Raw genomic sequence first — 12,788 nt, 5'->3', positions numbered from 1 at the left:
ATACTGTGTGCAGTTTTGGTCTCCTTATTTAAGAAAGGACATAATTACTTTGGAGGCGGTTCAGAGGCGATTCACTCGACTGATTCCTGGGATGAGGGGGTTAACTTATGAGGAAAGGTTGGACAAGTAGGGACTGTATACACTGGAGTTTAGAAGACTGAGAGGTGATCTCATTGAAACACATAAGATCATGAGAGGACTGGAATGGGCAGCTGCTGAGAGGATGTTTCCCCTTGTGGGAGAGACTAGAGAGACTAGGACCACAGTTTAAAAATAAGGGGTCACCAATTTAAGATGGAGATGAGGAGATTTTTTTTCTTTCAGAGGGTCGTGAGTCTGTGGAACTCCCTTCCCCAGAGAGCGGGGGAGGCAGGGTCATTGAATATTTTTAAGGCTGAGTGAGATAGATTCCTGATTATCAAGGGAGTCAAATGTTATTGTAGGCAGACGGGAAAGTGGGGTTGAGGTCACAATCAGATCAGCCATGATCTTATCAAATGGCAGATCAGGCTCGAGGGGCCGAATGTCCTCTTACGAGTGAGGAATATGCCGCGCCATGAGGTTACAGATTGTGCTGGAATATAATTCTGCTGCTGCTGCTGACGGCCCCCAGCTACTCATGGATTCCCAGTTCGTATGTTCATATGAGAGATTAAGGGAGGATAGGAGGGCAGTGAACTCAGAGAAGAGAGAACATGATGAGTTGAGATGGAGATTGAAATCACCGAGGATGAGAAGTCGCTCGGTGCAGAGGCTGAGGGAGGAAAGCAGTGAAGATATCTCGGTGAGAAACTTGGCGTGGGATTTGCGTGGCTGTGGAGAACGAGGATTTTATAGGAGAGGTGAGAGGAGCGGAACAACGTGAGATGCTCAAAGGAGGAGAAGGTGCCAGTGGAGTAGGGGGTCAGACATTGGAGTGATTTGGTGATAAGATGCACACCGCCACCGCGGCGGTCTGGGCGGGTCAAGTGATAGATATAACCAGGCGTCAGGCTCAATTAAGGGGGAAAGTGTCATCACCCGTCAGCCAGGTTTCTGTCAAGGCCATGATATCGATGCAATCATCCACAGTAAGATCATGGATCGCAAGGGCTTTGATCACAAGTGAACGGACATTCTGGAGGGAGATGCGGAGAGGGGCGGCGATAGCTGATCCACTGGTAGAATCGACAGTGTCAGCGCTGGGAGGGGTGAGTGGGACAGGAAGGGTAGCCCACAGCGGATACGTTGGGTTGGAAGGTCGGTGAGAGAGTCGGAAGGGGCAGTTGGGGTTGCTGCTCAAAAGGAGGTAGCGACGAGTGTCTCAATGGGCCCTTCAGAGGATGTCAAGAGAGGCACAGAAGGAAGCTGTGGGATTATCTAAGAGGGAGTCAAGCCTGGGATGGCGGTAGGAGAGTAGGAAGGTGGAGGAGTGCTGAAGGTTTGGGATAGGGATTGGGGGGGCAGAGTACCCGAGAGGAGAGAAATGAAAGGAGGCATGACGACAGAAGGGAGGGGCCTAGGAGGGGTAAAGAGAAAAGAAGAAAAAAGGGGAAATAGAAGCGATGGGCTCGGGTCTGGAGCGGCAGCAAAAACACACACGTGAATGGACACAGGGAAACTCAAGTTACATAGGCGCAAGATTGGGATAGAAATGTCCTGGTAATAAACAGAGAATAGAGGCGACAATAGGAGGGAGAACAAAGTTATAGTCAGTGATCCCGTGGTGGGATAAAGGTGACGTAGATAGGATGGAGTCAGCTTGGAGCATCGACGAAATGATGTCCTGGTTCGGAGACAGGTGTGGAGGGAGAGAGAATCCAGACGCTATTTGAAGTACCAGAGAAGGCACTGCTGGAGGTATTTCCGTGAGAATGAAGAGCCCGGATGTGTGCAGAATCGATGGCGGGGCCGAAAAACGGTGGCGAAGTTGGAGGTCATTGTAAGATCCAGAAGCGGTGGAGAGATGGACTACGGCCCAGGAGAGTGAATTTCTGGCCAGGAATTCTCACTTCAGTAAAATAAAACTGAAAAACCAGTAGGACCAATGGGACAGTCATCAGCTCAGCAGATAACAGCAGTGGTGGGGGTTGGGCTGTGTGTCTGGACAAAGTTACCTGAAAACTTAAGCAACTGAATAGCAGATCAGAGTCACATCAGCTGAGTCTTGCAGTGTAGTCCAGTGGAGAAGCGTCGTCTTGACGGCAGAGAAGGCCAGGAATTTGGAATCCAAATTTGAGCAAAGATCCAGCCTCAGTGATGAAAACAAAGAGTAGGCATGGTCGGGGGATGGGCAGTGGGCCCAGGTAACTTTAAACTTGCAGCTTGAACTTGTAGTTAGGGCCATAATGCACCCACCATTGGAGCCAGGGGAACTTAAACAGTGGAAGAGGGGAGACTGGGGGAGAAAGGGCAAAGGTTGGCAACGGATGGCCAAGCATAGAGCGACAGTGCAAACGAGCTCCCGAGGGAGCAGCCAAATCTGGGGAGGATCTTAGCCTCAAGAATATCCGGGTAATAGAGGAATAGGTGATCAATGTATCTTTACCCGAACCCAGGTGTTTGGTGAATGGGACAGAAATCCAGGCACTACAGTCACAAGGATTTATCTGCAGTTTCAGACTTGCTTCCCATTGGTTTAAACTTCCCATCGAGGCGACTGCACGGAGTCACAGACAATGCCTCGCGCCTCTATGTGGAAGGGGGCAGACACTTGTATTCCTGGTAAATGTGGAGGAAGATCATTTAAAATGGGATTAATCTGTCCGTCAGACTCATCTTCATGGACACAGGAGGGCGGCTGGTGGGCGGTGACCAATGATATGAGAATAATGGGCGGTCAGTGTGTGTCACATTTCAAAGACAATCGTTCGTTCAAGAGGAAAACCATTCGCCAGGGTTAAAATAAGTTTCCATTGTTGGAACATAACCGTGGTTCTATATGGGTTTTATCATTAAACAATGATAATATGGCTATTACAGGCATCATGGGCAAGTGGAGTTAGCTTCGGAACAGAGGAACATGAGGAGGCCATTCAGCCCCTCGAGCCTCTATTTTTTTTTCTTTTCCAGTATTTATCCAATTCTCTTTTGAGAGTTACTATTCAATTTGCTTTCACCATCCTTTCAGGCCGTGCATTCCACATCATTACAAATATCTGCATTAAAACAATCTTTCTTCATGTCGCCTCTGGCTCTTTCCATGTCCTCCTGAAGTCTGTTACCAGCCTTCACATTGCTTATTGCATTCCTGAGTTACATATCATCCGAAAACTTTGAAATTATACCCTGTATACCTAAGTCCAGGCCATTAATGTAGATCACATATAGCACGGAAGCCAGTCTTCGGCCAATTCGATTCACTTCACGTGATATCAAGAAACGGCTGAGTGCACTGGATACAGCAAAGGCTATGGGCCCCGACAACATCCCAGCTGCAGTGCTGAAGACTTGTGCTCCAGAACTAGCTGCGCCTCTAGCCAAGCTGTTCCAGTACAGCTACAAAACTGGCATCTACCCGACAATGTGAAAAATTGCCCAGGTACGTCCTGTTCACAAAAAGCAGGACAAATCCAATCAGGCCAATTACCGCCCCATCAGTCTACTCTCAATCATCAGCAAAGTTATGGACCGTTTCGTCGACAGTGCTATCAAGCGGCACTTACTCACCAATAACCTGCTCACCGATGCTCAGTTTGGGTTCCGCCAGGACCACTCGGCTCCAGACCTCATTACAGCCTTGGTCCAAACATGGACAAAAGAGCTGAATTCCAGAGGTGAGGTGAGAGTGACTGCCCTTGACATCAAGGCAGCATTTGACCGAGTGTGGCACCAAGGAGCCCTAGTAAAATTGAAGTCAATGGGAATCAGGGGGAAAACTCTCCAGTGGCTGGAGTCATACCTAGCACAAAGGAAGATGGTAGTGGTTGTTGGAGGCCAATCATCTCAGCCCCAGGATATTGCTGCTGGAGTTCCTCAGGGCAGTGTCCTAGGCCCAACCATCTTCAGCTGCTTCATCAATGACCTTCCCTCCATCATAAGGTCAGAAATGGGGATGTTCGCTGATGACTGCACAGTGTTCAGTTCCATTCGCAACCCCTCAAATAATGAAGCAATCCGAGCCCGCATGCAGCAAGATCTGGACAACATCCAGGCATGCGCTCATAAGTGGCAAGTAACATTCGCACCAGGTAAGTGCCAGGCAATGACCATCTCCAACAAGAGAGAGTCCAACCACCTCCCCTTGACATTCAACGGCATTACCATCGCCGAATCCCCCACCATCAACATCCTGGGGGTCACCATTGACCAGAAACTTAACTGGACCAGCCATATAAATAATGTGGCTACGAGAGCGGGTCAGAGGCTGGGTATTCTGCGGCGAGTGACTCAACTCCTGACTCCCCAAAGCCTTTCCACCATCTACAAGGCACAAGTCAGGAGTGTGATGGAATACTCTCCACTTGCCTGGATGAGTGCAGCTCCAACAACACTCAAGAAGCTCGACTCCATCCAAGATAAAGCAGCCCGCTTGATTGGCACCCCATCCACCACCCTAAACATTCACTCCCTTCACCACCGGCGCACTGTGGCTGCAGTGTGTACCATCCACAGGATGCACTGCAGCAACTCGCCAAGGCTTCTTCGACAGCACCTCCCAAACCCGCGACCTGTACCATCTAGAAGGACAAGAGCAGCAGGCACATGGGAACAACACCACCTGCACGTTCCTCTCCAAGTCACACACCATCCCGACTTGGAAATATATCGCCGTTCCTTCATTGTCGCCTGGTCAAAATCCTGGAACTCCCTTCCCAACAGCACTGTGGGAGAACCGTCACCACAAGGACTGCAGCGGTTCAAGAAGGCGGCTCACCACCACCTTCTCGAGGGCAATTAGGGATGGGCAATTAATGTGGACTCGCCAGCGACGCCCACATCCCGTGAACGAATAAAAAAAAATGGTCCTAACACCAACCCCTGGGGAACACCACTGTATGCTTCCCTCCGGCCTGCAAAACAACCGTTTTCCATTACTCTCTGCTTTCTGACCCTATGCCAATATTTTATCCACATTGCCGCTGTCCCTTTAATTCCATATGCTTCAATTTTGTCTGTTAAGTTTACTTCATGAAAAGCCTTTTGAAAGTCCATATTTACAACATCTACCACACTGCCCTTATCAACCCTCTCCATCACTTCATCAAAGAACTCACTCAATTTATTCAAACGCGATTTTCCGTTGACTAATCCGTGCTGACATTCACTTATTAGGCCATTCTTTTCCAAGTGCAAAATAATTTTGTCGTGGATTATTGTCTCTAAAAGTTTCCCCACCACTGACGTTCGGCTGATTGGCCTGTAATTGCCGGGTTTATCTCTCCCCTCTTTATTGAGCAGGGGTATAGCAATTGCGTTCCTCCAATAATCTGGCATTGCCCCGTATCTAAGGAGGATTGGAAGATTGTGGCCAGAGCCTCTGCAATTTCTACCCTTCCTTCCCTCAGCCACACAGGATGGATCTGGTTAGGATCGGTTGATATTTCTATTTTGAGAGCTGCCAACCTTTCAAGTACCTCCTCTTTACCTATTTTTGCCCTATCTGATATCGCTGCTACCTCCTCCTTTACTGTGACAGTGGCAGCATCCTCTTCTCACTTGAAGACTGATGCGATGCATTCATTTAGTACCTCAGCCATGCCCACTGCCTCCACAAGAAGATCTCCCTTTTTGTCCCAAATCAGTCCCACGCTTCCTTTGACAGCCCTTTTACTCATTGTTTTATCAGCCGCGGTGTATCCTTACTGACCATTGTATTATCAGCCCCCATGTATCCTTACTGACCATTGTATTATCAGCCCCCATGTATCCTTACTGACCATTGTATTATCAGACCCCATGTATCCTCACTGACAGTTGTATTATCAGACCCCATGTATCCTTACTGACCATTGTATTATCAGACCCCATGTATCCTTACTGACCATTGTATTATCAGCCCCCATGTATCCTTACTGACCATTGTATTATCAGCCCCCATGTATCCTTACTGACCATTGTATTATCAGACCCCATGTATCCTCACTGACAGTTGTATTATCAGACCCCATGTATCCTTACTGACCATTGTATTATCAGCCCCATTTACCCTGATTGACCATTGTCTTATCAGACACCATGTACCCTTATTTATCATTGTATTATCAACACCCGTGTACCCACACAGACCGTTGTATTATCAGTCCCCAGGTATCCTTACTGACCAGTGTATTATCAACCCCTCTGGAACTTAATGACCATTGTATTATCAGTCCCATGTATCAACATTGGCCATTGTATGATTAGCCCCAAATATCCTTAATGCAGTTTGTTTTATCAGACCCCGTGTATCCTTACTTAACGTTGTATTATCAACCCCAGATATCCTAAATGACCATTGAATTATCCGCCCCATGTATCCTGACTGACCGTTGTATCATCAACCCCAGATATCCTTCCTGACCACTGTATTATCAGCCCCCATGTATCCTTACTGGCAATTGAATTATCAGCCCCCATGTATCTTTACTGACCATTGTATTATCATCCTTCGGTATCCTTAGTTACCATTGTATTGTCATCCTCTTGCATCCATACTCACCATTGTATTATCAGAGCCATGTATCCTTGAAGACCATTGTATTATCATCCACCTGCATCCTTTCTGACCATTGTATAATCAGCTCCAATTATAATAACCGACCGTTGTATTATCATTCTCCTGTATCCATACTGACAATTGCATTATCAGACCCCGTGTATCCTTAATGACCATTGCATTATCATCGCTCATTTATCCGTACCTACCATTGTATTATCAGCCACATTTATCCTGACTGACCATTACCTTATCAGACACCATGTACCCTTACTGGCCATTGTATTCTCAGCCCCCATGTACCCTTACTGACCATTGTATTATCAGACCTATGTATCCATACTAATCGTTGTATTATCAGCCCCATATATTCTTTCTGACCATTGTGTAATCAGCCCCATGTATACTTACTGACCACTGTATTCTCAGCCCCCATGTACCCTTACTGACCATTGTATTATCAGCCCCCATGTATCCTCACTGACCATTGTATTATCAGCCCACGTGTACCCTTACTGACCATTGTATTATCAGCCCTAATGTATCCATACTAACCGTTGTATTATCAGCCCCCTATATTCTTTCTGACCATTGTATTATCAGCCCCCATGTATCCTTACTGACCATTGTATTATCAGCCCCCGTGTACCCTTACTGACCATTGTATTATCAGCCCTAATGTATCCATACTAACCGTTGTATTATCAGCCCCCTATATCCTTACTGGCCATTGTATGATCAGACCCAATGTATCCTTACTGACCATTGTATTATCAGCTCCCATGTATCCAGAATGACCATTGTGATATCAACCTCCATATATCATTACTGACCATCGTATTATCAGCCCCTATGTATCCTTACTGACCATTGTATTATCAGCCCTATGGATCATTACTGACCATCGTATTATCAGCCGCTATGTATCCTTACTGGCCATTGTATTATCAGCCCCTATGTATCCTTACTGACCATTGTATTATCAGCCCCTATGTATCCTTACTGGCCATTGTACTATCAGACCCAATGTATCCTTACTGACCATTGTATTATCCGCCCTATTTATCATTACTGACCAACGTATTATCAGCCCCTATGTATCCTGACTGACCATTGTAATATCAGGTCCCATGTATCATTACTGACCATTGTAATATCAGGTCCCATGCAGCCTTACTGACCATTACTTGATCTGCTTCAATCCATCCTTTTTTGTCTTTCGCACATTTGTTAAGTCCAACCCAGAAACTGATTTGAAAAATTCTGAAATTGCAGGCTGAATTCATATCACAGAAATAATCTGAACACTGTCAGTAAAGCTGCTCCCTCTTCACATCAGTACTGTAAGACTGCGGGATTCATATTTTCTTCCTTCACGATTTTTTTTGAAGTAATATTTAGAATTATTGGTATCATCACTTCATGTCAGTAAAATACTTGTTTACCTATAATTGACAATATAGAGTGATGGTGTTTAGGGATTAATCTAACCTGTTTGTTCAGTGACTGTAATTAATGTCAGTCATTGTGTCGTTAAATTGTCGCACTGGACAGTTCCCCCAAGATACAAATAGAGACTGTTTTCAAGGCGTCACATCAGAGTGTTTGATGCAGCTTTGCCTCCAGGTCAAACAGTGATCATTGGATCTCACAGATAATGAAAGAATGTTCTGGTATATTCCAACTGAGCTTCGGATTCTGTGGGCAATTTATGATGGACAAAAGATTTACTATCCGCTCCTCGCTGCTGTTGGTGTTCCTGGTAAGTCATTATTTCAGCAATTAATTCTGTCAACCATATTTAACTGTATTTACTGTCCCTGTCCTTTATACCCGGTTATTAATTGTATTCAGTGTAAGCCTCTTGTTCAATGTCTGGTAATGCACGTTGTTTCCTTCATGTAACATGTGAACAGTTGCCGATTCCTTGCTCCCAGTCCAATGAACAGTCTGTCCTTTTCATTACTTTTCATTCCTTTCTTCAACTGATAGTCATTTTTATCGGATTCAATGCTAATTTGACTGTTGGCTGCAAACAAGGAATGTTGGTGGACGATTCTCTTTATTGAACAGTTTGCTGTCTGCTCTCTGCACTGAACCCGAGTATCGGATCAGAAATATGTGTTCACATGTAGCAGGAGTTTTAAGGTCTGCTGGTTACAGTTAATGACACTGATCTGTGGAAACCAGCGCTGACAGTCAGATCACCAATACACTCTGAAATATTGGACAATATCCAATAATGATTCAGCTCCAGGCAGCTGTCTTACTTTCAAACGTCTCCCGCTCCACCTTATGGTCATTGGTGTTAGATGGTCAGGACAGGCTTTAAACTATAATATTTGTTCCAGTAAATTGTTTATTCAGTTATGTTTGAGTTGATTTATTTCCACTGTTTTCATTTCGTCCCGTTCCCGTGGGCCACATTACAGGAGATCTCAGTGATGTCCACATGGACTATCTAACATCTGCTGTTGATACGCAATGGGATATTTTACGATGTTAAAGGCGCTATATAAATGCAAATTGTTGTTGTTTATTCAGTTATGTTTGAATTGATTTATTTCCTTTGGTTTTGATTTAATTCCCATTCCTTCAAATCACTTTGAAATTCCCAACTGTTTCACCTTTGACCCTCCATTCGCCACGATACTTCTGCAGATACTGATCTGCTCAATCTCACCCTCACCTCCACCTTTAATACCCTTGACCCCAGTAAACCCTTTACTCTCTCTCACCCTGTTCGTTTTCCTTGGTACGACTTCCATCGTTGCTCCTTAAAGTCCAAGGGACGCAGATTTGAACACTAGATAAGCCATTAATCGTCAGATCTCGCTGGACCTCATCAAGTACTATCGGGACCTGCTCTCCTCTGTTAAAACTGCTCACTATTCCAGGATCACCCTGAAATGCGAAGATGACCCGGCTTCTCTTCACTACAAACCGTCTTCTTAAACCCCTCTTCCCTGCCTCGTCCACCCTCACTTCCTTCAAGTGCGAGGAGCTCATGGATTTCTTTGTCACTAAGATTGAGACCATTCATTCAGCTGCCTCTGCCGCTTCTCTACCTTCCTCCAGTACACCGAGCCAATCTTCCCGAAGTTCCCTGCCCCCCAGCCCTAACCCTGAATCCACATCTTTCTCTAGTTTCTCTTCTATCTCCCCTCATGCCCTCTCCGAGCTCATCTTGACCATGAAACCAATCTGCTGCTCCCTCGGCCCTTTTCCCACTGAACTGCTGACCACACAACTTCCCTTCCTGATCCCCATGCTAGCTGATATTGTAAACGACTAAAGGGCCTGGACAATAGTCAGTCAAAGATGTATGTTGTAGGTTCGTGAATCAAAGTGATTATTTAATGATTTACTTAATTCTCACAAGCATCAAACAAATCAATCAATACATTCAAGCTGAAAACCAAGGATTTCAGCACCAAGGCAGAAGAATGATCAGCTCTCTCTCTCTCTCTCTTGAAGTTTTCTTCTTTTGTTGTTGGACGTCCTTCCTCCAGGCGAAGCTTCTTAAGGTTCCTCCAACGACATTAAAGAGTCTGCCACGATGTCCCATCTTTATATGATTTTGCCAGTTGGGGTGTGAGTAAAAGTTAAGAGAAGTCCCATTTTGGCCACTCACCCACTAATGCATTGATAATGGACTGTTGGCTGGGCCACTCAAAACCATGTGACCCCAGGTGCGGCCTTTCCACCGTGTGAAATCACCCGTGTGAACCCACCGTGTGAAACCACCGTGTGAAATCATCGTGTGAAATCTCCAACAGCCTTTTCCCCGTGTGAAACCAGGTGTAAGTAACTTGAATTGTCTTTCCCAAAGATTTCAAACTCTCTCAGCACTATTTTTCCAAGTTGCTATTTGTTGAGGTTCCTATCAGTTGTTTTGCGAACCAAAAGCCTGTTCGAAGCTGCTCGAAGTTTCTGCACATTGCTGCCTTTGCAATTTAAACTTACAATGTCCGAATGTAATATCTCAAGGGGCAAAGTTAACCCTTTCATTCCCGGTTCTCTCTTGTCTGATTCTGTCAACTTCCTTTCAAATCTGCCGTCATCACCCCATCCTCAAAAAAAACATCCATGACCTCTCTGTCCTTGCAAATTACCGCCCCCGTCTCCAACCTCCCTTTCCTCTCCTGAAACTTGTTGTCACCTCCCAAATACATGCCTTTCTTGTCTGAAACTGCACCAGTAACCTCTCCAATCAGGTTCCCGCCCCTGCAAAGCGCGGAATCGGGCCGAATCAAAGTCACAAATCACATCCTATGTGATTGACATTGGTAAACTATCCCTCTTCATCCTTTGACACGGGTGACCACACCATCCACCTCAAACGCCTCTCGTCCGTTGTCCAACTGGGTGGGACTGCCCTCGCCTGGTTCCATTCCTTACCTTCAAGGTTTCTTCAGAGAATCTCCTGGATCGGCATATCTTCCCACCCCCGCACCGTTATCTCTGGTGTCCCCAAAGGAACAATCCTCCTATTTCACATCTGCAAGCTTCCCCTCGGCGACATCCTCCGAAAGCACACTGTCAGATTCCAGGTGTACACTCACACCCAGCAGTACCTCAGCACCGCCTCTCCCGGCCCCTTCACTGCCTCTGATTTTTCAGACTGCTTGTCCAACGTCCAGTCCTGGATCAGCAGAAATTTCGTCCATTTAAACATTGCGAAAATTGAAGCCATTGTCTTCGGCCCCTATCACAAATTCCTTTCCCTCGCTATTGATTCCAGCCCCCTCCCTGGCCAGGATCTTAGGTTAAATCGGTCTAGTAGGCGTTCTACTTCATCTCCTAACCCAAGGTCACTGAGGCCATTGTAACTTCCAACTACCGACCCACGACAGGCCCTGGATTGGAGTTGGGCCCTGCTGGTGGTTTTGGTTTCCTTCTACACCGGGGCAGTCCTTTACAACAAACCCTCTCCGCAGCAGAAAGTTCTGTTGCAAGGAAAGTACATAAGAATATAAGAAATAGGGGCAGGAGTAGACCATCCGGCCCCTCGAGCCTGCTCCGCCATTCAATAAGATCATGGCTGATCTTCGAACACAACTCCACCAGTAATTAGATTCTGTCCCTGGATTCAATAATAACGCTGAACATTTCACCCTGAATTCGACCAGGCTGCTGCTTTTACTCCCAGTCTGAAGTAGAATTCCCTGTTTTTCTCTTCCTTACAGTGAACTTAGTGACGATTGTGATCCTGTCTGGAGGAAGGTGCGGTCTCTCCAAATGTGTCACTCGTTACCTGGTGTCCATGGCAGCGGCGGATCTACTGGTCGTTATCACTGATCTGATATTCAGGCAAATTCCTATTCTTTATTGGACTCAGTTTCAGTTCATTTGGGCCTTTAAAGTGTGTAATATCCACGCCGTCCTGCTTTACGCAGCCACAGACTGTTCTGTCTGGTTCACGGTCACTTTCACCTTTGATCGATTTGTGGCCATTTGTTGCCAGAAGCTGAAAACAAAATATTGCACCGAGAAAACGGCGGCTGTGGTTCTGGGAACAGTGAGTGTGCTGTTCTGTGTGAAGAACACTTTCTGGTACTTTATGTATGGAGATCAATATTGGATTAGTAATGATCCCTGGTTTTGTTTTGTATCAAATGATGTTATTTACTCTCAGGTGTGGGCAGTAATTCAATTCCTTCATTATGTTGTAACCCCATTTGTTCCATTTGTTCTGATTCTGCTCCTCAATGTTTTAACCGTCAGACACATTTTAGTGTCGAGCAGAGTCCGCAGGAGACTCCGGGCCCACAGCAGTGGGGAGAGTCCCAGTGACCCAGAGATGGAGAAGAGAAGGAAATCCATCATTTTACTGTTTGTTATATCGGGGAATTTTATCCTGTTATGGGCGGTGTTTCTGTTGTATTTTGTATGGTACCGATTATATGTGTTAGACTTTATTCCTGTGTATCTCCCTAAATTTGTACAAGAACTGGGATTTATGCTCCAGCTCCTGAGTTGCTGCACCAACACGTGTATTTATGCCGTGACCCAGACTAAATTCAGAGAGGAGTTGAAGAATGTGGTGAAATATCCCTTTACTGGAATTATTAAATTCATTAAATAATGAGAAGACTTTCCATCATTACAAGGTGTTGGTCTGGTGTTCTGCCCAATCCCCTCATCTCTGTGATACAAACACAGTGAGGCC

At 45.8% G+C, this 12,788-nt stretch overlaps 1 protein-coding gene and 1 pseudogene across 1 annotated transcript; one reads left to right on the top strand and one right to left on the bottom strand.

The window, feature by feature from the left end:
• Positions 1–12,788, bottom strand: part of LOC137315739 (zinc finger protein 850-like) — a 106,905-nt pseudogene that overhangs the window by 61,667 nt on the left and 32,450 nt on the right.
• LOC137315712 (probable G-protein coupled receptor 139) lies at positions 8,282–12,704 on the top strand. The gene is made up of 2 exons (XM_067980221.1): positions 8,282–8,378; positions 11,806–12,704. The coding sequence occupies exons 1-2, from the start codon at positions 8,282–8,284 to the stop codon at positions 12,702–12,704; spliced, it is 996 nt and encodes a 331-aa protein (XP_067836322.1).

Source organism: Heptranchias perlo, unplaced genomic scaffold (genome assembly GCF_035084215.1).
Source record: "Heptranchias perlo isolate sHepPer1 unplaced genomic scaffold, sHepPer1.hap1 HAP1_SCAFFOLD_56, whole genome shotgun sequence".
Classification (NCBI taxonomy): domain Eukaryota; kingdom Metazoa; phylum Chordata; class Chondrichthyes; order Hexanchiformes; family Hexanchidae; genus Heptranchias; species Heptranchias perlo.
The sequence above is the reverse complement of the archived record's forward strand: the minus strand, read 5'-3'. Positions and strand labels throughout refer to the sequence as shown.

Excerpts from the sequence above, each read along its gene's own strand:
- LOC137315712 (XM_067980221.1), top strand. The coding sequence starts at position 8,282 with ATGTTCTGGTATATTCCAACTGAGCTTCGGATTCTGTGGGCAATTTAT. Across the intron at positions 8,379-11,805 it reads CGCTGCTGTTGGTGTTCCTG|TGAACTTAGTGACGATTGTG; the intron begins GTAAGTCATTAT and ends TCTTCCTTACAG.